The sequence below is a fragment of the Phaenicophaeus curvirostris genome, chromosome 1 (assembly GCF_032191515.1).
Source record: "Phaenicophaeus curvirostris isolate KB17595 chromosome 1, BPBGC_Pcur_1.0, whole genome shotgun sequence".
NCBI classification, from domain to species: domain Eukaryota; kingdom Metazoa; phylum Chordata; class Aves; order Cuculiformes; family Cuculidae; genus Phaenicophaeus; species Phaenicophaeus curvirostris.
The window spans coordinates 137650167-137678021 of NC_091392.1; the positions used below are offsets into that span (position 1 = coordinate 137650167).

At 37.7% G+C, this 27855-nt stretch overlaps 1 protein-coding gene across 2 annotated transcripts; it reads left to right on the top strand.

Annotated features, from left to right (window-relative positions):
• Window positions 1-3228: 3228 nt before the first annotated feature.
• On the top strand, window positions 3229-27855 carry CRLF2 (cytokine receptor like factor 2). Of its 2 annotated transcripts, none has more exons than XM_069849970.1 (9): window positions 3229-3340; window positions 13093-13191; window positions 18992-19103; window positions 19841-20013; window positions 21565-21704; window positions 22444-22606; window positions 24184-24298; window positions 25346-25430; window positions 26629-27855. In XM_069849970.1, the coding sequence occupies exons 2-9, from the start codon at window positions 13116-13118 to the stop codon at window positions 26899-26901; spliced, it is 1137 nt and encodes a 378-aa protein (XP_069706071.1). In that variant the 5' UTR covers window positions 3229-3340; window positions 13093-13115; the 3' UTR covers window positions 26902-27855. The 2 variants fall into 2 exon arrangements, with proteins under 2 accessions (XP_069706071.1, XP_069706070.1); XM_069849969.1 differs by lacking the exon at window positions 3229-3340 and adding an exon at window positions 4487-4542.

The following is a 27855-nucleotide window of genomic DNA, read 5'->3' on the forward strand; positions in this document are numbered from 1 at the left end:
ATATAATACAACTTCTTCTTGCCTGTTAGAGAACTGCAGAGTGTGATACAGAAGCTGCCTACTACTGGCTAATTAACACTTTTGTCATATTTTATTTCCCACAGTAATTCAATTTCAGAGAGCAAGTCAGTCTGTCAGCAGCTGACTTTCATACTGCTCCATGCTGAAGATGATCAGGACCAAACTAGTGACTGCCCTCAGCAATGGAACTTCTATTGTCAGGATGGATTGTAACGCTGCAAGTGCAAACTACGGTGTATTTCAGTTTATTATGACAGCAAGGTCTAGGTTCTAGGAAAGTGGCTAAAAAACTCAGCATGAGCTCAAACAGAAAAGCTAGTTAACAATGGAATATGTGTTTACCAGTATGGGAGTCACACCTACATTGTATGATCTTCAGGGCTGCACAGGGCTACTGGAGCAAGTTGCAGCTGCATGCTTGTAATGGAAGAGCTGTTGTTCCAGTATAGAGATACCTTTGGGGCTGTAAACTCCTGTGTTTCACCCCATTAAATGGTCTTTAATGCTTGATTTTCTGCCATGTTGAGTAAGTTGTAAAGTGAGTAAGAGAGTGCTGTGATCTGAGACTGCAACTAAATGGAGAGAAAACAAGAAAATGCATCTACATTGCAGATAAAAAAGAAGGGAAGAATAATATCAATAGCATTACAGAGTCACTTTAGAAACATCAATAATGTAGAAAGATAAGGCTTAAAAGGAGAAGCAGTGAGAAAAGTTGCAAATATAAGGGCATGTTCATCTTCCTACTCTAACTGCTGTTATAGACTACCTTTGAATTAGTTTTTACTAGTTTTACTAAAAACATCCATTATTCTTCTGAGCAAAATCATTTTAACTTAAAAAATCAGTACTATATATCAGTCACTTTAGTGTCTCAGAAACTCAAATTTCTGCTCTTTGATCTCAGGCTCAAAGCCAGAGTTCTTAATTTAACATGCCTTATATGTTTAAAGAATATATATTATTTGTCCCAGTTAATTGTCACTTTGCTCCTGTTGTGAACCCAAGTACTCAGACAGTACAGTCTGAGTCCAGAATATACTACTCTAGTATTAAAAGTGGTGCAGTCAGTTTCACCATTCCTTCACACAAATAAGTCTATTCCTTTTGTTTGCAGTTGAAAAACTACCTTATTCCTGACACGATGTGGACAGATGTGTGTGTAGCTTGGCATGCTTCAAATCAGCCCAGTTTTAACAGATGGGGGACAGAATTCCTTAAGGTAACTTGTAAAAAGTGGTTATTTTACCTGTTTCTTTTATGAAAACTACCAAATCTTACTCCTGATATTTTAGTTTGTTTAGATCAAACCTGATCGTCTTGTGAACCATGTTTTTTTGGGAATTCTCATTTATTAAAAGCCCTTTGTGACCCATCAGAGCCTTAACTTCTTCCATTTAGCTTGCCAAATGCTGGAGGCTTACCAGGTTATTGCTCGTCCCTGTAAGACATAACTCCTGTCCCTCCCTCAAGCAATACTTCAGAGAGCTGAGCACTTGCTAGGGTGCCTTGTCTGCTCATTTTAAGACTCACTGCAGGGTTGCTTGAAAAGTATTATAGAATCATAGAACCATTAAGGCTGGAAAAGGCCTGTAAGATCATCCAATCCAAATGTTAGTACTTGCTGTTAGTCAGATCGAAATCACTGTTTCTTAAATACAGGTTAAGTTAAAGTGGAAATATGTCTGTTCTGGAACAGACATTCAAAATAGCTGATGCTTATAAAAGAATTAGGAGAAGTAGTGTAGAAATTCAATCCTTGCCCAGGGAAATGGTGGAGTCACCATCCCTGGAGGTATCCGAAAGACATATATGTGTTGTTTAAGGGAATGGTTCAGTACATAACTTGACAGTGTTAGGTTTATGGTTAGTCTTGATGATCTTAAAGGTCTTTACAAACCTAAATGATTCTATGATTCTATGAAAGTAAAAAATATAATTTACCTAGAGCAAGCACAAATTTTAAAGGTCTTGTTTCTCTGTTTTTTCAGGTGACATGCTGGCCTATGAGATCAGGGATCTCTTCTTGCTGCTTCCTGATTGTTGCAGACAATAATTGTCAGAGCGAACTCTTTCCTGAGAAAGAGTTAATTAATTTTTACTGTTTATTTTTGGCTCTTTTCAGGGTGCTCCAAAGTTTAAGTATGATTCAATTCCTCTTCCAAAAGCTTATACTCTAGCAAAACTGACTAGTGTTTAAAGTCTTACATAATTAAGGACTGTCACTATAGGTAGCACATGCTACTAGTGCAGTACAGGTGCTATTTGCACAAAAAGATCTGTTCTTATTTCCATGACTCAGTGAAGGGTAGTGATCCACCACTGTAATTGAGTTGCAAGCAACATCAACAACATCTGAGTAGCAACACTGATATATGGAGATTCTGTTCCCTACATGTTTACTCTCTGTGGTCCTCTGCTTTAGTATTTTGATTTCTGTACTGCTCTGTAACTCACCCAAATGGGTAAAATAGTTCAAAATAAAATATGTTCACTAAAATATGTTCAAACAATAACAGCAGTCTGGAATATTTTTAGGACAATGTCAACAACAATGGTGGAATATGGGAGTTTTTGGGAGTAGCAAATTCTGTTGGTTCATAAGAGATTTAATCTATTATGAAAACTAGAATGAACTGTTCAGTGCATCCCTATTCCACAGAGCTTGATTCCAAGCACCAGCTTTGAAGATCTTTCCATGATTGAATTTACACGTTAGTGATTAAAAATATTACTCCTCAGTCAAACTCGTCATTGAAAAAAAATGTAGTGTTTTGAGAAAGCAAATATAAATTCTCAAAAAGGAAGTATGAACAGAGATCAGTTCCACTTCTGAAAATAAAATCTTATGTTTCTGGAAGTCTTTGCTCAGTAGTTTCAGAAAAATGAAATTCTTAGTATGCTGTAATTTTTGGATAACTTGTTCTTGTGAAGAGGTAATCTTATCTAAAAAAAGATAAAAAGTCATGCAATAAACTGTCTGATGAGTGCGGTACCTGCATCTTTCAAAACAAATACCTGAAAGAAGGATTAAAAAGTTCTCGAAGATAAGAATCTGCAGTCATCTTTGTTCATCCTGAGATTACTGACTACTCAGTCTAGAATTAGTTCACATAGATCAGCTGTTTTTTTTTTTTGTTAATTAATTATTTTTTTTCTCATATACCACAAAAGTTTGCTGCTAACAGTTGAGCACAAACAGTAAGTGTAGCAAGTATTTAGCCTGTTTCAACATGTTGTCCACTGCTGAGCTGCTGAAACACCAGCAGCATTTTATATCAACAACAAGTGAAATCTGATGGGGTTTCTTTTTTTCTAGGTAAGTCAGTGCATATTGTAATCTGAGCCTAATTTCTTGTAATGAACTTCTGTCTGGAAGGTTTTAAGCACTGGTTTTGCTATTGCTGTAGCTTGCACCACTGCAGTCACAGAAGATGCAGCAGAAACCATTTGTCACTTGGCCTTTTCTAAGGAAAAATGATGGTAAACAACAAAACAGATGTATTTTATTAACCTAATTTGACTCAGAACATCAAATTTGGCACTCAATAGCAGAAAAATCCAACAACTGCATTTTGTCATAACACTTGAAAACTACCACATTCATAAGAAGTTAGAAGTAGTATGGAAAAAATAATTCTCAATGTTCTTATCTTAGTTTCAGTATCTCCAATGTGCAGATGCTTCTCCGGAAAAGCTCTTACACTATGTCCTTATCTCCTCCCCATCAATGTCTTCAGCAGTGGAGGGAGGAGGGGGAGGGAAGCTGGCTGGAAATTCCAGGGTACATTTCATGGAGTTTCCCAGGCATTTGGGACTCATGAGTCCACATGGGAGCCTGCAACACCTTATAAGAACACCAGAATGAAAATCAGGGCTTGCCTGATGCCTGTCTCATTCCCATCTTCTTTGTGCCCTAACAACCATCTGTGCATGCTGGAGGCAAAATCCTCTCAGCTGTCAACCCACTTGCCTGCTTTCCAACCAGGCTCATCCCTCACAGAGCACTCTTAGGGATGATCATTCTGTATAAAACCAGAAGAAACTCTAGACCAAATCTTATTCTTTCCCTGTCTTATCCTTGCTAACAGCTTACCTTCCATTAAAGTTAATTTTCACGTAGCTGGCTAAATGAGAACAAAATACCATTATGAGCTCCAGAAGCTGAAATGATTACAGTGATAGTTACAAATTTCTCCAACAGATAGGTCAACGCACAGTGTCCTCATGTGGAAAGCATAAAAGCTCATTTTCAGAAACAATGGTATTTCTTCTCATGATTTGAAAGTCAGTCCAGGATCTCAGAAGTATAGCCTCTGCCAGTGAGTAACTGTGAAACAGTCTTGAAACTGTTGTTAGACTCTCAGGTCCTTTTAATTCATACTATGATTTCTAAGGGGTGTTTCACCACTTTGCCTTGCAAGTTTTGTTTGCTGTGTTCCCAAACAGTTCAAACCCTGAAAGCTGAAATAATATCCTGATGTGTTCCTGGCATGGTCTCCTGCTCACTGCATGCATCAGGTGAGGACTCAGGGATAAAGGAGATAGATAAGATTACTGATTTGTTATTGACTCCATTACTTGCTCCTTCTTTTTATTGGTGGAACACTGCTTCCTGGCTTGGGGATGCTTATTTTCTCCTCTGATTTCTTTTGGTTGTTTTTGTGTTTTGTTTTTTTTTTAATGTGGGAAAGGTACAGACAGAGAAGATACACTAACTCTAGCAAAACATTTTTTTTCTTCAAATTATACAAATAATTATTTACGTTTCCTCTCCTGTACAATCTATCATAATTTCCTACCTATTATTTCTTATGTATTTTTTAATAAGTCAAACCTTTGTCCCATATAGGTGTGTTGAGTGCAAATTCAAGTTGCATTACTCTATTTCTTTACCCTTTTAGCAAACAAGAATAAAGACTCTTGCCTGTAATGCAAAATTGTTCCAGGATGACAAGGGCTCTGCCTTTACCAGGAGAGAGCAAGGGAAGCTGTCCTGGGTATTTTGGAAAGAAATGTGCTAGAGGATTGGAAATTTCAAAATTAATCAATGATGGGAGACGGAAGAAATGGATTTCTTCAAAGAAGTGCGACTGAAAGTCATATAAATTATTTTTAGCCTGCAATTGCTATGCTGTAATTACATAATTACATAGTCTTATTATTTATTATTATTAATGCATATTATTAAAACCTTACGGATCTTAACTTCATATAATCATAAGGATTATGTAGTCAAAAGATCATCACAAATGCACTTGTATGCAACTACTCCACCTTCTGTAGATTGTTTTATAGATCATGTAGTAAATTTGCTTTGCCATTTTTCAGTTTAGATGTGGAATTAAGGCAGTATTTTGACTTGTAATTTAAGGACCCCGCACATGATCTTAATAGAAGTAGAAAGGAAAAAGAAAGAGAAGAGAAATGTACCTGACTGTCAGGTGTCTATTTGATGAGAGCACTCCAAAAATCCAGGTTGCCCCAAAAAGAGAAGTTGCATCTCTGAATTTATTTTTCTCTTCCTCATAAAAGAAAAACATAATACTAAGAATAAAAACGTAGTACCTATTACAAGTGTTTTTAAGGATACACGTGGCAAGGATGAAATTTAAATAAGCGATATATCAAAAAATTAAACACGCACTATTGACAGGAATAATGAAATTACTTTTACTATATGAAACAAGTAATGCTTCCTAATATACTAATTGTGTACTACACATTAAAAGTGTTTTGTTTTACTTATAATATTTCAGTACTTTAAAATTTGAACCGTTCATTCGTAATATTTGTGTTATGTCAAGTACTTGCTCATGTCTAAGTTTTTTTTAAAAGATGCTTAACTTCAGCTGAAATATTTCTTTTTCTTTTTATTTTTTCTAGGGAGGTTCAGGCTTGACATTTGGAAAAATTTGTTTACAAAGAAGGTATTCAAACACAAGAGCAGGCTTCCTAGTGAGGTGGTTGAACCTGGAAGTCTGTCAGTGTTTAAGAGGTATGTTGAAGATGCCCTTAACAATGTCCTCTAACTTTTGATCAGCCCTGAAGTGGTCAAGCAGTTGGACTAGATGATCATTGTAGCTCCCTTCCAACCAAAATTAGTCTAGTCTAGTCTATTCTTTGAGGACTGATTTTTTTTTGCTTGCTGACACTGAACTGTTTCTGCTGATACTGTTTTGGGTTTTTTTGTAACGGCCAAGCTTGTTTATTCTCTTAGGTAAGGACTTGAAATTTCATAGAATCAAAGAATCGTAGAATCACCAGGTTGGAAAAGACCCACCGGATCATCGAGTCCAACCAATCCTATCAAACACTAAACCATGCCCCTTAGTGCCTCGTCCACCCTTCCCTTAAACACCTCCAGGGAAGATGACTCACCTCCTTATGTGAGAGCTGTTAAATCAGTCCCAGACCTTATCAAAGTGAAGAACTTCAATTGCATAAACAAATGCCCTGCACAGCATGTAACTATCTTTATCAGGACGTATGCAGCACCCATATTCATTCAGCATATAACTTCCTTATTCTTTAGTACATCAAGCAGGATCCTACACATAAAAGACTCCATCTTGATCCATATGTGTGATCCATTCAAAAAGCAACTTCTTTTTGCTGTCTGGACTCATCTCTCTGTGGTTAAGTTGTATGAAGACCAAAGGGGTGTAAAAAAGTGTTTAGTTTATATATCACTCTTCATTCTGACTTTGGGATTCTTGATGTTGCAGCTCTAATAATGACCTTCGGAAATAATTTTATCTGAGACAGCTTTACCTATTGATACAGTACATTTGTAGTCTGATTTAATGTTCCTCTTCCCTTGCATTCATACAGTCACTGGTGGCAGTCGAGTACCAGGCAGGTTTAGGACAGTGCTGAATGAGAACAGCACTGGTCAAATGACTGCAGATTAGGATTTTACATACTGCTCACTGCAGTATTTTTGGTGAGTTCACAGTTTTGAATGCCTACTTATTGTAGCTACTAGCTAACAAGCAATCACAGAACCATAGAACACCAGGTTGGAAAGGACCACAAGGATCATTTGGTTTGACCTTATCATCTGGACTAACCTTAAATGCCTGAGAATGAATGAAAGCTCGAAGTTTCCAGTAAGTTCAGAAAATAACTATTGTTGAGCAGATTTTAATCATATCATGCAAACAAGTACAAAGCAGCATGAAACTTTCAGTGCTCTTTAGAGATAAAAGCAGACGTGCAATGTCATGTATGGGATCTGTAATTAAGCTTACTTGCGCTTTAAAGCTAGAAAGGCAATGTTCTTGCACACACACACAAATTAATCATTGCTTCATCTATAATAATCTCTACTTTCCTACTTCAGGGTAAATTCCTGCAACAGAGATCAGCCTGCCTATTTAAGGGAGTCACATTTTATTTTGACTCTCCATACTCACTGCTTGGATGTAATTGTTGCAGACTCATCCAGAGAAAGAAAAATGTGAATGTTGAGTTTTAGACATTGAATATGCCCACATTGTCTGTGCAGGATTTATGGGATGAAATTGCCTGGTTTATCATACCTAAGAAGTCGGATCCCTTGGTCATAAACTGGTACTAAAATCCATGACTAGGTCCCACTTTCTACAATTTTTTCCTCTTTCTTATCCATACTGATTAAAATTTCAGGTGCAAGAACATGCTTTCTTGGATCATGTCGAGTTCTATTCCTTGTGAATAGACAAGTGATGTTTTTCTCTCTTTCCTCTTTCATCTACTGTCTGCTGTCTCTTATTTCTTGCTTACTGGTGTTGGCCATATCAGCATTCCTAGGCCTATGGAAAATAAAATATCAGTTCCCAAGCTGAAATTTGCTCACTATGGAACACATTTCACTAGATATTTTCAGAAATAGTGTTATTTAAGGTTTGTTCTAATCTTGCTGCCTCCTAACTTAATTTATGAAGTCAGGAAAGCCCATGTTGTTAGAAAAGACAGTCACTCCTTAGTTACAATTTCATTATTCACGAACCTTGAGACATTTATCAATTATCAACTTAGTCTTTTTTTATAATTTTTTATTTTTCCCCTAGGTAGCAAAACACTATTCCATTTTTACCTTTTAAATATTTTGTCCCTGCTTCTGGTTGCTCTTCTCTCTCTTTTCTAACTCTACACACCCTTGGGAAATAAGGGATAGGGAGGTATAAGAATTCTAGTGCTTCAGATGTGTAAATGCAAAGTGGCGGTGTGGTATTACTTGTGTTATCACATCAGAGAATGTCTGAGGTTGGAAGGCACCTCTCTAAATCATTTAGTCCAATCCATGTACTCAAGCAGGATCAAACACAACCAGTTGCCCAGGACAGTGTACACTTGGGTTTTGCCAGGATTCAAGAAGCTGTTGTGGAAGCTTGCCAACCACCAAAAGTGAGCATAATCATCTTTTGATGCAGCATTGGCTTGGGAGAGAGTTTTCATGATTCACCTTGATCCAGCCACTGTTTAGAACACTGTCAATTGTTAAATAGAATCCATTTTTCATCACATGCCACAAAGTGATCAAGAAATGGATCATTTTTGTTAGGCAAAATAAGTGCAGAGCAGACTTTGTAATGGTGATTTTCCTTTTTATTTTCATTCAGCTCAAGTAGCACCCAATTGTCAAGGTTTTTTTCATTTTCCAATATGGTGCAAATGTTGAACAACTTTTGAATGGCCAACATTTAATTCTTCTGCAACCTCTTCATAGAATCATAGACTCATAGAATAACCAGGTTGGAAGAGACCCACCGGATCATCGAGTCCAACCATACGTATCAAACACTAAACCATGCCCCTTAGCACCTCGTCCACCCGTGCCTTAAACACCTCCAGGGAAGGGCACTCAACCACCTCCCTGGGCAGCCTCTGCCAGTGCCCAATGACCCTTTCTGTGAAAAATGTTTTCCTAATGTCCAGCCTAAATCTCCCCTGGTGGAGCTTGAGGCCATTCCCTCTTGTCCTGTCCCCTGTCACTTGGGAGAAGAGGCCATCACCCTCCTCTCTCCAACCTCCTTTCAGGTAGTTGTAGAGAGCAATGAGGTCTCCCCTCAGCCTCCTCTTCTCCAGGCTAAACAACCCCAGCTCTCTCAGCCGTTCCTCATAAGGCCTGTTCTCCAGCCCCTTCACCAGCTTTGTTTGTTGCTCTTGAATTGTTTTGTATGGTTCTCCTTCAGTAATGATCCTCAGTTGGTTGTTGTCTATTGCAGAAGGATTCATTTTCAAAGCTCTTGTTTCCTTTATGAAATTTTTGGAATTAATGTTGAGATGTACATTCATTGATGGTACCCTGGCCAAATGTTAGGTTGATATTGCTAACAGTTTCTGCTGCTTTACATCCCCTTTTCAACTCATACAAGAAAAGTTGCCCAATTTTGCTTTTTTCCCATCTTTATTTTGACAGCATAATATTAAAAAGAATAAACAGTGAAAACAAAACATTAGCATAAAAAAGTAAAGTGAATTTTGTGCTTTAAAATCGTATATTACATGAATACAGTTAAATAAAATTTTAATCTAAAATAAGCATCACATTTTATGACAACAAATAGGCAATTATTTTTGCATTAACCCAATAATAAGAAGAGGAGTAAAAAGAGAGAAAGGAAGCTGAAGGAAGCCAGTAAAGGTGCTGAAGGTTCCAGCTGGCAAGTGAAGCCACCTCTGAGAGCTGCTGTCATGGGTGGGGGAGTTGGCAGAGGACCAAGGGCTGTTTGTGTGGTTTGATCCAAAGTGCAAAATTAAATCAAAAGGGCTTCTTTTGATTTACTTGCTTCACTTGGATTGTCTTTGTTCTCTGGATATCCTGATAAGAGTTGCCTCTACTGGCAGTCAAAATCACAAGCCCTGGCTGCTAGTTTTCAACTCACTTTCTCTCTTTGCTTTCCCTTTTATGTGAAGTTGCAATACTAGGATGTATCTTGTTTTCTTAGGCCAAACAAGCCAACGCAACACTATATATGAGTTCTGAAGAGGGGATACACTGTGAAAATGCTCTGTCCTTGTCCACATGGGAGCAATGACCCAGGAAATGCAGGCAAGTTAATCAATTACACTCCTACAGGCAGGCAGAGAAAGACTTAGGGGAGAATAAATCCTGTGGCTCGCAGGAAGCATTTCAGTTCATGGTCTGAGATCATCCACATCTGAAAAAAATCGAACCAAGTAATCAGAACTGCCTTCCAGAAAGCGGAACCTAAGGCAAGACTGGCCCACTTGTTGGGCCAGTGCCTGCCTGCAAGGAGGATAGGAGGGAGATGCCCAGGCCCTACATCCCTCTAATGCCAAATCTGACGTTTCTCTTAGCAGCAGCAAAAATAGCTTGACAGTGCATCAGCTTTAAGCAAGCAGTTTATTTGACCCAGTTGCTGTTGTTTTTAATTCCTGAGGAGCTCAGCCCTAGGTTTCAGTTTCAGAAGCACTAAAAGGTGTAATTCAAGAGGCCCTCAGTATCTTAAAAGGAAGTAGAAGCTGGTAGGAGGGACAGTTACTTAAGGTATGAAAATACCTAGTAGGAGGAAACAATCAGCGAAAATGCATTGTCATCACTTGAAAATTAGACCTTATTTTAGATGCAGTGTCTCAGAATCAGCACAATTATTTGCCTTTCTTTGCATATGGTCCTCCACATCCCTTTCCCCTAATGAATGACCCGTCTTAAGAAGTCTATGGTCCAGTGTGTTCTACCTGTATAAAAAGCAGACAGGGACAAATGTGTCTATCACACTCCAGAGGAGGCAAGACTTGTGTTCTGGAAGGAAAATGTGCTCTAACTCAAATGAAGACATGTGGGAGTTGTCCTGTCCTGGAGAACAAAAGAATTTTGGCTCTCTGCCTTCATTTATATGTCACACTGGCTTCTGCAATGCTGACTGTGGAAACCATGAGTGATTTCAGCTTTCCATTAACTATCACTTACGACCTAGTTTAGTATTTCAGTTCTGTGCTACTTGTTATTTTAGTTCCAGGAATTAATGCATCCCTGGAGGAACCTGATCAAAGCAGGGACTAGAGAGTTAACAGGGTACTGCTTGTGTGTCCAGCAGTCATGCTGGGTTTTCAAAGAGTCATTGGGATTTGAAAAGGTCTTCCTAGGACATGTCATAGGTATGATAGTCAACCCAAGAAAGGTGAATAGCTGGGTCAAAAGTGGTGCCACATCACCTGGCTGGAGACTTTGCTGACATGACGAAGCTGATAAGGGTATCATCTCACAAACAGTACTGTTTGGTTAAAAAGGACAGTGAACATGTTAGGGAAGGCTCTGAGAAAAAAAGCCTAAACAGAAATCATGGAAGAAGTCCAGAGTGTATTCCCAGCTACAATCCAGCCCCCTAGGTAGTATCACTATAATCAGAAAACTTCCACTCTCTGTACTTGAGAAATCTGAAGCAGCAAGTTGTCTAGGGGATGGGGTCTCTTGAAGGCTTTATGGTCTATGTGCCCAGGCCACTTTGCCTGCAGCACGACTGAATCATTCATCTGCCCAAGCATGCCCCTGTGTGAAAGGAAGGTTCCTGTGCTTTTTCTGATGCAAGCAGAGAGAAAACTTAAGAACAGCTAGGAAACAAAGATAGGAATGGAGGTCAACCATTTATATTTTTACCTGTTGGTTTTATGGAGTAGCTTATTTTATGTGATTCTTAATGAGGGTAGAAACTAGATTTGTTGTTGTAAGTACAACAAAATTCTATTTTTGTTGTAAGTACAACAAAATTCTAAAATACGTTTAATCTCAACAATTTCCCACAAGTTGATGTACTTGCCTGTTTCACGTGTCCCTGGAAAAGTAAGCAGTAAACTTTTACCAGAATATGAAAGGAGCAGCCAGCAAGCCTAGAGAAGAGAGTGCTCTGTCACTCAGGTCTGTGTTCCTGCATTCTTGCTGGAGAAGGGTGGCAGACTGGGGCTATGCTGCTTTTTCAGTTCAGTTTAGGACTGTGCTTATGAAATGAATCTCTCAATCATCCTCATGATTTTGTTCACACAGTAGAGCACTGGGTTCCTTTTGGGTGAACCTAGTCCAGAAAATGAACTCCAGGAGAACATCTGGCAGGTTTTGACTACTAAAAGACATTCAGCCGATGGGGCTGGACTGGTGCTAGGGAAAACTCCTTTTCCCCCCACTCCCCTGGCAGCATGCACAATGTGTGGCTCTGGAGTCCACAGCACCAACTGCTTCACCTCTCTGCTTCATCACTACCGTTTGCTGTACTACTATATGGACATAGCTGAAGTCCAGTTTATTGCAGATCTACAGATAACAGGTCTCTTTAAACATGATAATTGTGATAATTATCATATTTTGCATTCTGTTGTTTCTAAAATATGTTTAATCTAAAGTAAAACACTTAAATTTTCCACTTTCCATGTATAATTTTAAGCGTATTGATATATAAGACATAGGCATATTACAGATTTATATAATGTTGTGTATATGGATAATTGGAAGCTGTAGTAGCATAGATGTCCATGTAACACAGGAAGAAATCCATTCTAGTTTTGCTTTTCTTGTAATAGCTTCCCTACCCCTGGTAGCTCAGCTTTTTCTGTCACAAAAGAGGCCACAACTTCTGCCTGTAATTTGGGGACAGAAGTTGTTCAAGCCAGCTGAGGAGCACAAGGTATGTGAAGTGGCAGTATAAACGTCTGCTAGCAGGAGCAGCTTCTGCTTTGTAAGTGAGGAGGCAGACTGTTCGTACCTCTCTTTCTTGGGTCACTGGGCACTTTGAGATCAGTATCTTCAACTCTGACATGATGTGGTCATAGCTGTGCACACCTACCTGGTCCTCATTTGGATCAGGGCTATGATCACCCCTGATAATACCGTGAAATTACAAAACCAAGTACTGACAAGAGAGATATTCATATTCTCAAAAACTGATTATTTGTTTTAAACAAATAATTAAGAAGGTGTGCATTCCAAAGTCCCGCACTTCTGATTTGTTTATAGCTAGAGATGTGTTATTTTTTTATTTCCTTTAGTCATTTCCTCCAGTTTCCTCCAGTTCTGGTATAAAATGATCAAAGAGTAAAGTCCAGAAATTACGATTTCTCATCTCTTCGCAGTCTGTTGTGTCATTCCAACCACCATGCGACTCATCTTTGAAGCATGTTCAGTGATCTTCACATTGGGCAACCTGGTGGCTTCTCAGTCTCAGTCTACTGGTAAGTTCAAATCCACAGATATTTATTTAAGAAATTGATAATTAATGCATAATATTTCTGTGTGTAGTTTACCTTATGTGTTACCATATTCAGGTGGTTTTTTTTGGGTGAAAAGAATCAATCATACAGAAATTGATATCCAGCAGAGATGAAAGTGGATTCTTAAAAAAAATAACAAAACAATAATGATGATAATAATAACAGATTTCTATGAAAGTTTTCTGACTAAAAATGAAGGCAGAATTTGTAAAGATTGTGTCTTCTGCTAAAGAGATAAACATTCGATTCTTTAAGCATGCCATACTGATGAGACAACTTTGTAGAACAGAAGTTGAAAATTGGTTGTGGTGCTTCTTTGATGCATAGTGTGGTGATGCCTAACAATGTCTGGCTATCTTCTGCAAAAAAGCACTCAATTTGATGGGTTATAAGAATTATGCCTTGCCTCAAAATGTCTATAAAAACTATCACTTTCTTCAAAAAAGATTTTCAATTCAGTCTCTACGTTGTGCATTTAATTCAGCAATCTTGTACTCAAGGAGTTGCTCTTTCATCCACATGTGTTCCAATTAATGAAATTAAACTGTTCTTATAAATGAGTAGTAGTAAGGCCAACTAAAGACTGTAGGCTCATATCTGTGTCTCGCTTTGCAGTCATTTCTACACAGTGTACTGCAATATGTGGAAGTTCAACACGTGGTTACTTATCAAGTTCCATCAGTGTAAGGAAATCAAAAGTGGTTTTTCTTCTTTGTTATGTTTCAATGAGGTTGCAACTGTTCCAGTACATGCATGTTCCATTCTGTTATCTTTGCAGTTTGACATTCTGCCTCTCCTTTTTCTCTTTTTTGATCTGTTCCACCACATTCAGCCTTTTTACAATGTTCCTCTTTAATAGTATTGTTTTCTCAAAAACAAACTTTGAAAAGTGGCTTGGAGGTGGAATGTACTTGCTCATAATCTTGCTTATGGTTGTGTTTGCATAACTTATTGCTCAAGGAAATTTCTTTTTTTCCCCCCTGTAAAAGTACTTTTCTCTACACGACATAGTGGGATTTTCCACACTTCTCTCTCCTGAGAAGAACTAGGTACCCAGCAGCACCTGTGAGATTAGCCTCCTTTGTGAATCCCTACCAGTCCGTGTCTGGTTTTACCAAATTTGTGGACTAGGATAATTTTCTCTGAGTATATGCTCCAGAGTACCAGAATGTGTCCTGCAGCACTGCAATATATTGCATACCTAGCTAGACCAGAAGGCCATCTTCAACCTTTCCATCTACCCATCATCATAATACAAAGAATAATGATAAATGTGTTACTTTGGTCTGTTATCTCTAGGATCACTAAGAGAAGAATGCTTTAAATAGTTACAGTTACTGTAGAAGAGATGGCACATTAGCTGAGAAAGATCTACGGTGTTCAGGAAGACTAATAAAAATTCCATCATAAAGAACGGGAGAGGAAATGGTCCCTTCTATTTTCTTTCTCTCTAAGTCTTTCCATTAACAAAAGATATGAATGATTCTGCCTCTAGCAGTATAGGTACTTCATCAAAAAAAAAAAAAGTAAAAAAAGAAAAAGGAAACTAAACACCTTTTCAGTTAAAAGCAAAGGAAAAAACATTAGAAAGAACAAGGAACTACAATGTTTCAGATAACCGGTGTGTATCCTCAGAGGATTTGATGTCAATTTAATTTGAATTTTAAAAATATAACCTAGACTATTCATCTTTTCATGTTGAAATGTGAATTACACAACATGCTATAATTTGAAAAGGTAGACAAAAATTTTACGGAACACTTACAAAATGTAACTTATATCACATGCAAAAAGGCTGCATAAGTCTTGAAATTAGAAAACAGTAGAAAGCTGATCTCACTAGAGCTCTAGAAGTACAGTCTTTAAAAATAAAAGATTTATAAAGCCTTTTCTGTCCTAGGTATCTGGTGGGTTCTGTTGCCTTCCAAATGTGCTACTCAGATCAGACGCTCAGGTTTTACTTAGTGTCAAGTCTTTAGTGTGTGGAAATCTTGTATGGTCCCTCTGGTTTCCTTATTATCCATCTCTAGAGCCACTCATGCCTTGATTCACTCACTGTGAGTTTGATGACATCGAACACCCAGCTAAAGGAACTTTATGGGATTCAGGGTTTTGATGCTGGTGTCTTTTTTACACTAGAATTGAGGGAAAATGTGACACCCTGAAAAAGGATTTCAAGAGTTAGTCTGTATGGAGATGGAAGGGTGGGTTTTCTCTACTTTATGCTTTTATTTCTCTGTTGTCAGCATCAGGGTTGTGGAACACATTGTAATAAGTTCGAGGAACTTCTCAAGTACACATCACTTATTTGGCAGACAAATTCAATCTAAATATTGGCACCATGGATTTTGCTAGGTGTATCCAGAAATATCTGCATGAGCAAATTCTCTGTGCTCTCTCTAAAGTAATGCACTGGTGCTAACTGTGGTAATTCCACCAATTTTTCTATAAACATAATTTTATTTTTAAAAAAGTTTTTACACTCTCCAGTAATAGAAAATTCATTCAGAAAGACTAAGCATAGAATCACAGAATCAAAGAATGGTTTGGGTTGGAAGCGACCTTAGAGAACATTATTTTACTACTCTGAACTTGGAGGGATAAAACTAATAGTATTGCAGTATTTCATTCTTGGAGGTGCTTAAAGCAAGCTTTTCCCCTCCTTTCGTACCTTCTTTAAATGGTGTTACATACTTACGTTAAAAACTCCCTTTCTCCTCTTCCTTCCTTTTTTTCCGTTCCTGTACAGTCCTTGTGATGAAATTGACTGAACATCTCAAAGTGATTAAAGCCATTTTTTGTGGCAAATTCTACACGATCCCCAAAAATGTTAACTGATCATTTGGCATCTGAAAACACCTACTTTTTAACAGTAAAGTTATCTCCTTGCTTTAAAGCTTTCTTCAGGTTTCAGATACTAGTAGCTCTATAATACTGAGCAACTTGAGGCCAGGCTCGTGTAAAAACTGAACCCACACAATTTGCCTAAGACTAGAAATCAATGCAAGCAGACCTTTCACTTCTTGGGCCAAATGCTGCAACCTCAAAGCCGGAGAGTAATGAGACAAATGCTGGTTGTTGAGCTCACTCTACACGATGGAAAAAAACACTGCTGTATTTTCAAGTGGGATTGCTCAGGCTCCCAAGTCTAAGTGAGGGACTTCAGCTGGTGCCCTTCACATATTAAGGGTCCTGACAGAGCCTGGTTTAGTTGTCTATGCCTGAGGTAGGACTTTCAGATACCTACTCTTTGTTATGTACTACCAGCAAGACTGCATGCCTCTCTGCTTAGCACATAGATATTTGAAAACTTTTTGTCAAGCACAGGAAAATGTGTGTGTGCAGCTCTTTGCAGAAATGTTGTCATCTTCTGAGATTAAATTGAACAATTTCATTCATCTTTGACTCAAAAATTTATTTAATAACATGCCCTACAAACAGGATTTTGCTGTTGTGCCAAATTGTTTTGCACATAGAAGAAGTATTGTAACTTAATTTTGAAATTAATTGTCCTTGAAAATATGTGATTAAGAAAGTAATTACTCTTCCTGGATTTATTTTCATAAATGAAGCATAGACATTAGCAGTTCTTTCTCAAAGTGAAAATACCCTCAATCAGACTAATTATCAAAAAGTGCTAAGTACATATTTTATTGCTTATAAAGAGAACTGAAAAGTCTTCATTCTATACTCATTTCAGGACAGTTCAGTATGGTCCATTTACTAATATTTCTTTTTTTTTTTATTATTTTAATTTTATTTAAAGATGGATAATGTATATATATGCTTAAATATGCATTAAATATATGTTGAATTATATTTATAGTACATCTAAGTCCAACTAGTGATATGGATTTCAATTACAATAAGCAAAACACTAGATACTGCACAGTACAACCGTGATAGAATTTAGTCCATAAAAATGAAAATGTGTTACTGCAATTGTAGACCAAGAATCCGCTGTTAGGCACTTAGGCATCATAGTGTCTTTAGTTACAGACAAGAGCACGTCTTAGACTTGCTAAGAGGATTTACAAATGGCTTGAGGAGTTACGAAACAAGGGCTAGGTAGTCTCTTGTAACAGAGGTAGAATTGGCTGGAAAAATGCCTTTTTTTTTTTCTTCTGGATTTTGAAGTTTTGAAGTTCTATTTTTGCTTCAGTGTAATAGTACCGAGTTCCCCATTCTTAAAAACAAATTATATTTTTCAGTTTGAGAAAACAATACAGGCATTAGTTAGGAGATAGAAGATTAGTTTTAAGTCCTTCTCTTCAGTAAGAGCAGAATCTTTTTTACCAGAGCTCATGGGTCACATAGCAGGGACCTGCATCTACATCTGTCCAGTGCCTCTTGGATTTCTGTTGTTCCTGTCTCTTCACTGATTTTGACTAAGCAACAAGTTGCAACACAGTTACATCTATTCAAAAATGCTTTGACTAACTCTAATCACAGAAGTTGTGAAAAACTGCAGCGCAGACATCACAGAATCACTTGGGTGGAAAAGAGCCCTCGGATCATCAAGTCCAATCATTCCTATCAACCACTAAACCATGCTCCTGAACACCTCATCCACCTGTCTTTTAAACACCTCCAGGGGTGATGACTCAACCACCTCCCTGGCCATGAAAATAAGCAAAACAATTCCTTGAATCCACATGCCTTTCTCATATTCTTAGTGTTGAATAGTGAGTAAAAGATAGCAACTGTGCGGATAGTTAGGTCTGATCCCCATGAACATTCAAGATCACTGTATGTGACAAAAAGCTCATAAGAAAGGTTTTAAAATGTTTCCACTTTAAACCTCTTTAAAAGTCTGGAGTGGTACAAAATGCAGACTGCAACCAAAACTAAAATCCTCTATTCTCCCGCTAGGCAGGAATATTCCTGTAAAAGTTTTTGGTGGTAGACACTTCATTTCTGAAGACAGCAGCCTGCAAGTTATACCTTCAAGTGGTTTCTTGCTGATGCTCAGGATAGATTTTCTTCCTCTTTGTTCCCTCATATAAATATGATTTCACATCTTACAGTATGCAAAATAAATAATTTGTCCTTTTCCTTGATATAAAACGGATTTCTAATCCCCCTGCCTCCTTAACTTCTCTGTTATTCGATGTCAGATTTGTCTTCGGTGTCTGATTGTGGAATCCTAATGGACACAGAATTAAAATACCTGTGTCCCTAGCAAGAGCTACAATAAGGAGAATGTCAGGAGAGGAAATAATGTCTGTGTGGAGTCTTCATCTTTGTCTGTTAAGTGAACTTGGCCAGAACCACTAGCTCAAATACGCAGCACACCTGCTTGTGCTGATCTACTCTGGATGCCTACGGTCTTGATTTGTGGTGTTAGTCCCTTGTTTCTTACCATAAGCATGTGGCAGTTTACACAAAGGCTCTATGGGGCATTATTTCCCAAATAATTTTCTTTACCAGGAAAATCTTGGCAGATATCACAGGGGAAAGTTGGCCTCAAGGTATAGGCCTTATGCATTACATACACATGAACCAGCCCATGCCTTTTGGCCCAGAGAACATGGGCCAATGTGGCTGTGTATGCTTTCATTTTCCTATTCTGAAATTCTGATTTCAAACTCTCAAGGCTGTTTTACTCTGTTTCCTTGCATTTTAGACATTCTTACTTCTTATTTTATGAGCATCTGAGACTATTGCATACGTATTTTTGAAATACTCATGGCTACCGTTGTTAAGGAATAGTTTTCATACTCAATGCTGAAATCACATTCTCTGTCCATGTCCTGTGTAGGTTCAAAAGATGCCATCCACACCACAATAATCAATTCCAATAATGAGAAGATGCAGATCACATGGGCAGCAAGAAAACTATTTCCCCATGAGAATGTGTCATTTTCTTACACGTGAGTATTGGCAGTTCTTCCCTTCTTAAAGGATTTACTTTGGGAAGCTGAAATGATTATATCCATTTGAGTCTTTTGTGAACTGTATCCAAAAATGCTTTCAACTTTTGTCAACCATCCAGCAATAAACCTGTTTATATTCATAACCTGCTATAGAAGCGTACAAATCTATGTCTGCTGAATAGTAGGTCACAATAGACCTTATGTGAAAGATTTGTCCCTCCTCTGCTGTGGTGCTAAATGCTAATGCTAGTTGTACTACCAACAGTGGTTTTTCCACATACGTGTATCTATTTTCCTTATTAACTGATGTGATTAATAATTAGTAGAAATTCGACTTTTTTGGTCAAAAACAGTCATAGGCCTTTTTCTTCCTTGAGTGGTATATATGAAAGAAGTTCTAGCAGTCCAATCTTGGAAATAGGTTCATAAAAACACGTGCTTGATCAAGTCATTCTCTTATTGAAAAACAATGACAATAACCTGAAGGAAACTTGATATTTTCTGACGACATCAAAACTCAGTGCTGGAAAATCAAAGAGGTTTGAATAATCAGTCCACTCACATCACAATGAACTTTGCTGCTTCAAGAAATCCTGAGGACTTCCTTGGTAGGAACATTTGAAAAAATAATTAAAAGAAGGAAGTAAATAAAGAGGAAGGAACAGTAACAGGAAGGAATTATCTTGTGTTAGCTAGTAGGAGTGTACTCTTGACCATTATTATTTGACTTACAGATTTGATGAAGGCAATCACAAAATTTGGAAGCCATGTCCCACCTATTTATTGGATCAAGATTATAATTATGGATGTCTTTTTGACACAGAAGGACCCACTCTTGCCATCTCCATCAGGAACAGCAATGGAAGTGAAGAGCTTTATTCTAAAAGACTAAAATCTGATTTTTATAGTAAGTATGCATAATGACAACTACTTTGGTAGTCTCCGCATTTTCACTGATTTTGTAGTTGTCTTTAGTTTTAGAAGAAATCAGTTACATGGGTATATAAAATGTTATTAATGCATGTGCCAAAACCAAACTACAGTTATTTATTCTGATTTTCGTCCCTTGCTGTCATTGCGATTACATAGGACAGTCAGATTTTTCCCAAAACACAATTTCAAAATTGGAACGAAAATGCTAAATTACATGGATGTGCTTAGTCTAGAGCAAGTGTGCTTGGTATTCATTTCAGGAGAATGAATGAGTCCATAGTTTCTTGTCTTAGTGACGGCTGTGTGACCTTTCTCATATTCTCAAATTTCTATTCTTTTGTCATTTTCCATGGGATGCAAGGCAGCAAACTACTTCTTTTCAAACAGGCTGCCATAAAACCATCACTGGATGTCAACAGAAATGAGTTGATTGGCTGTGGTACAGTTTAACAACATAAGAGACATCCTCCTACTAGCAGAGAGATGATTTTCTTGATTTTACTAAAACCCTATTGCCTTCAAATATGTACTTTGCATCTAGTGTGGGATTAGTTTATTAAAATCTTCCAGAATTTCACATAGTTGCAGCTTTTAAAGTGAAGGGGGTTTTTTTTCTGATAAAAATCATGCAGATCCAACACAGAATTATCTGAAAAAATATATATATTCCAAATACATTTTTAGCATTTATTAATATTGTTTTAGCAAAAGGAGTTAAACAAAAGCTTGTCAAGGCATCTAACTTTGAGAATACATTTATATATCAAGATTTTATCAATATCAGGTAATTTATTGAAAGATGCAGCCTGATCCTCAAATTTTGGCTATTAAACACTCACTGATAGTAAAACAAATTACGAAAGGGTTAGGTAAAAATGCACAGATACCAAGGATGAAACTCAAGTTTTTAAATTAAGAAGGCAGAATTTTCATAATACAAAAAGGCAACTAGAAGGATTGAGAAAGGAGGGAACATTCTTCACATCATTATTTCCCACTACTGAAGACTAACAAGGTACATAGACTAAACCTTTGCGTACTCTTTGGACCATGTGAAAACAGTGAGGCCTAAATTCAGTTGTGCCCAGGTAGGTACCCAATGCTTTTTGTAGATGCCCATCATATCCCACATAGTCTTCAGCAGTGCACAATGGTGTCTTGTTGGGCTTATGGTGCTGAATTTGTCAGTCTCTTTCCAATAAAGAAGTCTCTTCTTTTCTCTTGATTACAGGGAGTATGAGGAGGCTGAATTCCTTTCTTAAGTACTGGCAATAGGTTCCTGACATAACACAGTACCTACCTTTGAATGTGGCACCTCGAATGGTGAACAGTGTCATGGTGTCAAATTCCATTTTGATGTTTAATAGGGAGGTTAGCTACAAAAGCACATCCTCCAAGAAGAAAGGCAACATTCTTCACTTACTACTTGGAGAAACATCAAGACAAGGAAAGAATGGCAATAGTTTTACCTGCAAAATACTTATTTTAAAGCAGTTACAACATAATTTGTTTCTCTTCTTATTAGTAAAGCCCAATCCACCAGAAAATGTGACCTTCACCTGGAAAGAGGACACTGTTACTGTCACCTGTAATAAACCAAACAGAGCTGTGAAGTGCTTGACACTTGAGCTTCAATACAAAAGCAAATTTGACAAAGACTGGCAAGTGAGTTGGATGTGATATTTTTAATCAGCTTTGGAAGGAACTGGAAGTAACATTTCTGTAGAATGCAATATGAAGTTGTTTTCAAAGTGTTCTCCCATCCAATAGTTTCAAATATAGCTGGTAGCAGAAAATGGTTATATTTTTAGGCTATTGGATCCTTGTCACATCAGAAATCATTTACTTTTTGAGTTATACCTAGTCACAACCCAAAGAGCTGAGGAAAATCTAAAGGAAATGTCATACATTCAGAATAGAGGAGTTTCAGAAGATAATGGCATAAAGCAAAATATAAATTAAAAAAAGAAAGGAAAACAGGAGAAAAATGCATAAATTGAATGAAAGAAAAGAGATGACACATGATTTTTATTTATTCTAATGTGAACTGTTAATTATTTCTAAATATGATTTCATTGCCTTAAACCTTTCCAGTCTCAAATATAACTTGTAAATATTTTGTAGATCAAAGTGTCTTTGCCTATTGTAAATGTGCAAGTGTAACATAGTGTGCTATGTAATGACAATTATGACCTTTGACTCAGCATTAGATAATGAGGAATGACTATGAACAGTATAGAGTCAGTCAAGATGTAGAATTCCTTGAAACTCAGAAAAGTGAAAATGCAGTGCTGAGGTTTTGTGTTGGCTTAACGCTTGTCCTAGCTGTGATCATGAATGAGTGTAGAATTCTGAAGCACTGTCTTGAAAAGCAAGATTAATGATGATACACCTTCCTTTTCAGTCCAGAATTGCGAAGTGTTGCAGTGTTGGAGAGCAAGGCTTTGATCCAGAGAAATGCTATTATTTACGGGTCAGACTGAAGAGGCTAGTACCCTACTGCAATGTAGTTCCTTACAGCAGTGACTGGGCAGCAGAAACCTTTTGGATGAATGGCACATTATTAGGTAAGAGCTGCACTGCATTCATTATTGGCTAAGTACAAATAGGGAAGAGGTAACTGCAACAGAGGCTGGAACATGCAGCAAATTATTGTTTTTCGATTGTTCTCCATCTTCTGTTACCAAAGAAAGTTTGTGTGGATGTCTAATTGCCCATGTTTAACTCCTTTATTAGGCTTTATTAGGACTAAGAGACACCCAGATGTCCAGTGCACCCAGATCTGAGTTCTGTAGAATGCATTGGACTATTAGCTCACCTGAAGAATAACTATATACACAAAGCTGGGGTAAAATCCTGGAGCATGGGTATATGTAGGCTGTGCACTGGTAGTAGCAACAGTACTGACCTAAAGAGAAATCTCCTCCGTGATGCAAATAATGAGCCTGCAAGCATGTCCTCAGCTGCAGCTGGCAAATGCTCTTAGGAAAACAGAGGGCAATGTCTGCCTGTGCACCTCTGAGAGACGAACACCTAACAGCCCTACCTGGACCATTCGACCAGACACTGTCAGCAGGCAACTACGAGGAAGGAAAGTCCAGAGGAAACAGATTAATGGTTCAGTCACTTTGGGTGCCCCTGGATCAGAAGTAACAACGGCACAGAATCTGCACTGGGATGAGCACTTTACTTCAGGACTTTAGTTATTATTGACTCCAAATAATGTCAGAGGAAGCCATGAACAATGTTGTGCTCAAGAATATCATAGACTCTTTCACACTAAATGTCCGAGGGTGTTGTCCAAGTGCTTTGTGAATATTGTCAGGCTTGGTGGCATGACAGCTTCCCTGAGGAGCCCATTCCACCACCCTCTGAGTGAAGAACCTTTTCCTAACATCCAATGTAAACCTCTTCTCGCACATCTTCCTGCCATTCCCCTTGATTCCTATCACAGGTGGCCAGAGAGAAGAGATCAGCACCTGTTCCTCCTCCTCCCATTCTGAGGAAGCTACAGACCATGATGAGGGTCCAGGTTGAAGTATTTAGGTGCCATTACAAAAGCCGCGGGAAAAACACTGGGAGTGCTGAAAAGTGCACTAGTGTTATATACCTATGTGTTAGACGGTATCCTGCCACTAGTTACTTTCAGCATTTGTGGTTTGCTGGCTTTTTGTTGACTGAGATGAAGAGATGTTGCTTGTTTGTTTTATCTTGGGAAATAAGACATTCAGGCTCCATGTAAAATGGCACTTGTAGCTTTGATGGTTCTGAGTACGTAATATAGGCCTTAACACAAAATTGCCATATCACTGTCAATGCAATGTGATGAAGATGAGAAGAAATACTCAATTCATTCATAAAGTCTCTTCTCTTTGCCTGTAAGCCAGATTCTTTGTAACATGCCAGGTGAATTCTGATAAATGAAAGCACATCTTTCTCTTGTTGCAAATTTTGAGGAAGGATGTCTTTTCTTTTCTGTTTCAATTGAACAATTGAACTTGCCTTATTTGTTCTTAAAAACTTTCATGTTTTTTTGTTTTAGTTTGTTTTTCTTTAAAGAAAAGTCATTTTTCTAGCATGATTAGCAATACTCACTCTTTAAGCAAAATTTATTTCTTCAATTTTTTTTTGTGATTATTCCTAGATTCATGTGCCGATGATATAAAATCTCAGTCAAACACAGTAATTGTTTTAAGTTGTCTGCTGGCTGTGCTTTTATTGATGCTTATCCTCTCGATTCTTCTATGTAAATGGCAGAGGTAAATATAATATTATTGGTTACTACTAAATAACCATGTCATGAAAATACAGCTGTCATTCGGGTTCAAGTCTCAGCACTCAAAATTCTTATCTGATAAATGAAGCCATAATGAAGATGCAGAAGTTAGCAGATGAATAACTATTTGAAGGATAATGGATCCTGACCTTCCAAATATTCTTCTTTAATTTTCAAAATCAGAATAATTCTACAATATCAAGACAGTATTTCAAATTAAAATTCTATCTAAAATATCTATCTCCACTCTTAATTTCTTCTCTCCTTTAGAAATCTACTTAAACCCCAAGAAGACAATTATGATTATTTCTTCTGAATGGACATTCTTTTCTGCATCTTTTGTCAGGTTCAATGTCTATTTGCAGTAAGATGAAGTAAGCTTGAGTGTATTCAACTTTAATAAGACTATATCATTATTTGGATTTGCAGTTGAATGACTGTATTTATTTAGGATCTAGATTTTTTAAAAAAATCAAACCACCAAAAAACAAGCCAAACCTGCAAATTCCCCAAGTTTGAGGTTTGGTTGGGGGTTTTTTTGTGTATAAAGAAATAAATAACGTGCAGTATTTTCAGACCTGCAAGTATATAGAACTCTAATATTCTTTTTGGATCATAAATTGAGTGGTTTCTCCTATACTTATATGTTTCAAGTTTACATTTATGTTCACTAAGTGTGCCAGTGCAGGTGGTTGCTGCAACATCTTCCCTGCACAGGGAAATGCAGCCAGGGAATGTGAAGCTCTGACTACACCACGGAGCAGAATAGCACTTGGTGGCTAGCAGGAGGTTGGTATAGAGTCCAGATGGCTTGGCTGTATATCCAGCAGGAAAATCACTCTTAGTCTGATGGCATTATCAGACTGTTATAACTGCTTTTCATCTCTAGAACACATTTAAAATAAATCAGGCCTAGAGTACTGTCATGTAAAATACATTTCTGGCTACAGAACTGCGTGGAAGTAGATTTTTGTCTGAATGACTGCACCATAAGAAAGCATCAATTTGTATTTTCATTTCCTCTTTGCAGACTTCAGAAGTCAGTCATGCCTGCTATACCAGATCCAAAATACAAATTTGCTGATCTTTTCAGTGATCATAATGGAAACTTCCAGGTAAACTTTCTCTTCCTATCAAGGCTGTAAACTCTAGAGTCAAGAATACTTTGAAAGTAGCTACTAATACTTGCTCTGCATAAACATTACTGCAAGCACACTGACCCAAGAGAAAAGCACCCTCATACGGCATCACCAAGAGGACCCACAGAGCAAATACCAGAGCTTATACAATCAGCATAGTGTTTCTTTGGCACTGTCAAAAGACACTTGCTATAGAAAAAGAAAGGGAAATTGCTGGTGAAGAATTTAAAGGTGTCCAGAGGCACAATATCCAGTCAGATGCCATTCTAGTGTTTATATCATTCCTGCACAGGAGACCTAGGGAACTTACTTCAACTTGATCTTGTCCTTTACGTTTGTGACATGCTGTGAGACTTAGTGCTGAGCCAGTGATGGCATCAATGCCTTTGAAATATCAGTTACAGTAGAAAGCATCACCCTCTCAGCCACAGAGCTGTATGGTTCCTAAACATTTAGACACAAAGTGGCTGTCAAATGAATAGATGACAGTTTCTGCTTTTGTTTTCTTACTGCTTCTTGAGTCCATAACATCACATATGAGATTTATTTTTCTGTACCGATTGAGCTGTCTTTATGTTAATTACTACTAAGTTTTGTCTGAGTAGAAACAGGTCAAATATTTATCTTTTCAAACCCAATGACAACATCTAAGAGCAGTAATAAAGTTTCAATGACAAACTGAAAACTTTCTATTCATAAGATAGCTTTACACTGAAACTGGAGAAGAAATATATAAATGCAAATTATTACTGAAGCTTTAATACAGAAAAGCTATGTTCTCCAAATATCCATGTAAATTTAGTCTTTATTCAAATTACATCAAGGCTTGAGTCAAAGAATGCATGACTCTATCAAAGAGGGACCACCAGCTATCTTACATATCCAAGGTTTTCTAAAGGCCTTGATTAAATATGAAGATGTATTTAATACAGCTTCAATAGTAACTAGGAGGTTGTATATACTTGCGGAATCCTGTCTGCTTTCTTGACACACTGCCTTTCTTCTGTCCTGCTATCTTATGTCTCACTTGTCTGTTTTGCTTCCTTTTCATCTTCTCTGTTGTGGCTTATCCTGGAAAGATGCTGTTACTGAAGGGAAACCAGTGTCTGAACAGCCAGGTTTCTTTTGATTGATGTCTCAGTCCCTGCCAAGATCAACATTTTCATTTTCCTAGGAATGGATAGACAAAACTGATCCTGCGGTGGTGCAAACTGAACTAGAATATGAAGAGCCAGAGTGCATTATTGAAGCAGAAAGCCAGCAAGAAGATGACAAGAACAGTGACAAACAGGGGCCTCGTGAAAATCCCTTCCCTTTTTCAGGAGAAGCTGAAAATGACGACCCCAAAGCAACGCAGATTGCTTGCGTGAGGCCAACATCCAACACTATAGCTTCTTTTGCTGGCTTCCAGATTTTAATGAATGATGACATGTATGTGATGTTTTAAAATCTGCATAATGCAGAATGTGTTGGAAATTGCGTAGAAGTTCCTAATGAGTTTAGGAGAGTGGCTGAATAGAAAAGGTTGTCATGAGTAGATTCACATCAAGAAAGACACTAGGTTGTGCTGTCTGGTTTCGGATCTGTACTTTCCCAACACTTCTGGACAGTTGAACAGTGTTTAAAACAAACTTCTGGTAAGTTATACAGTTAGGATTTGTTGTTCTAATTGCGATTTACCTCTAAGACTAAACTGAGACCCATTTTCCTGCCATTGGCAGAACAGAACAAAAGATCCTCCATAGTACATGTTCACAGAGACAAGACTCAGTACTTGCACTTACGGTGTGTGTAGGGCAGTGCAAACCACGCTGTTAACTTCCCAAATGAAGAGAGAAAATAAAAAGATTTTTCTCCTAATGATCATTGTCTCACAAAGACTAGACTATACACTAATAATTTTTACAGGTGTAGGATGTGCTTTCCAAGCTCTTTTTAGAAGCTCTTGGTTTTGCAAGCTGCTTCTCCCAGTTTAAAATTCTCTGCTTCATGACATGCTTAAACAGTCTTATAAAGAGAAAGAATAAGCCTCATGCCTAGGAACAGAGAGTGAGCATGCACAGTATTTGGTCACCTTTTATCCTGTAAATAGTCCTGTGTAGGCAGTTTTCTCCAGAACAGTGGGGCTTCATGCCCTCCTCTGAGGTCAGGTCCTCAGTATTTTATAGTTGTTGTATGGCTAAGCAACTTCTAGAAAGCAGAGGTCATTTAAACAGTACTTATATTTAAGTAAGCTGCATTTAGTTCAAACTGTACTCAGTGTAATCAGCAGCTGTAGACCCAAATTAGGACTTCTTATTTATGTTATGTATACTGACCTCTTGTTCTCAAACTGTTATAGTAAGATTAACATGCTAACAAATGATTTCCCATAATCCTCAAAACTCTGCTGCCTTTTCCT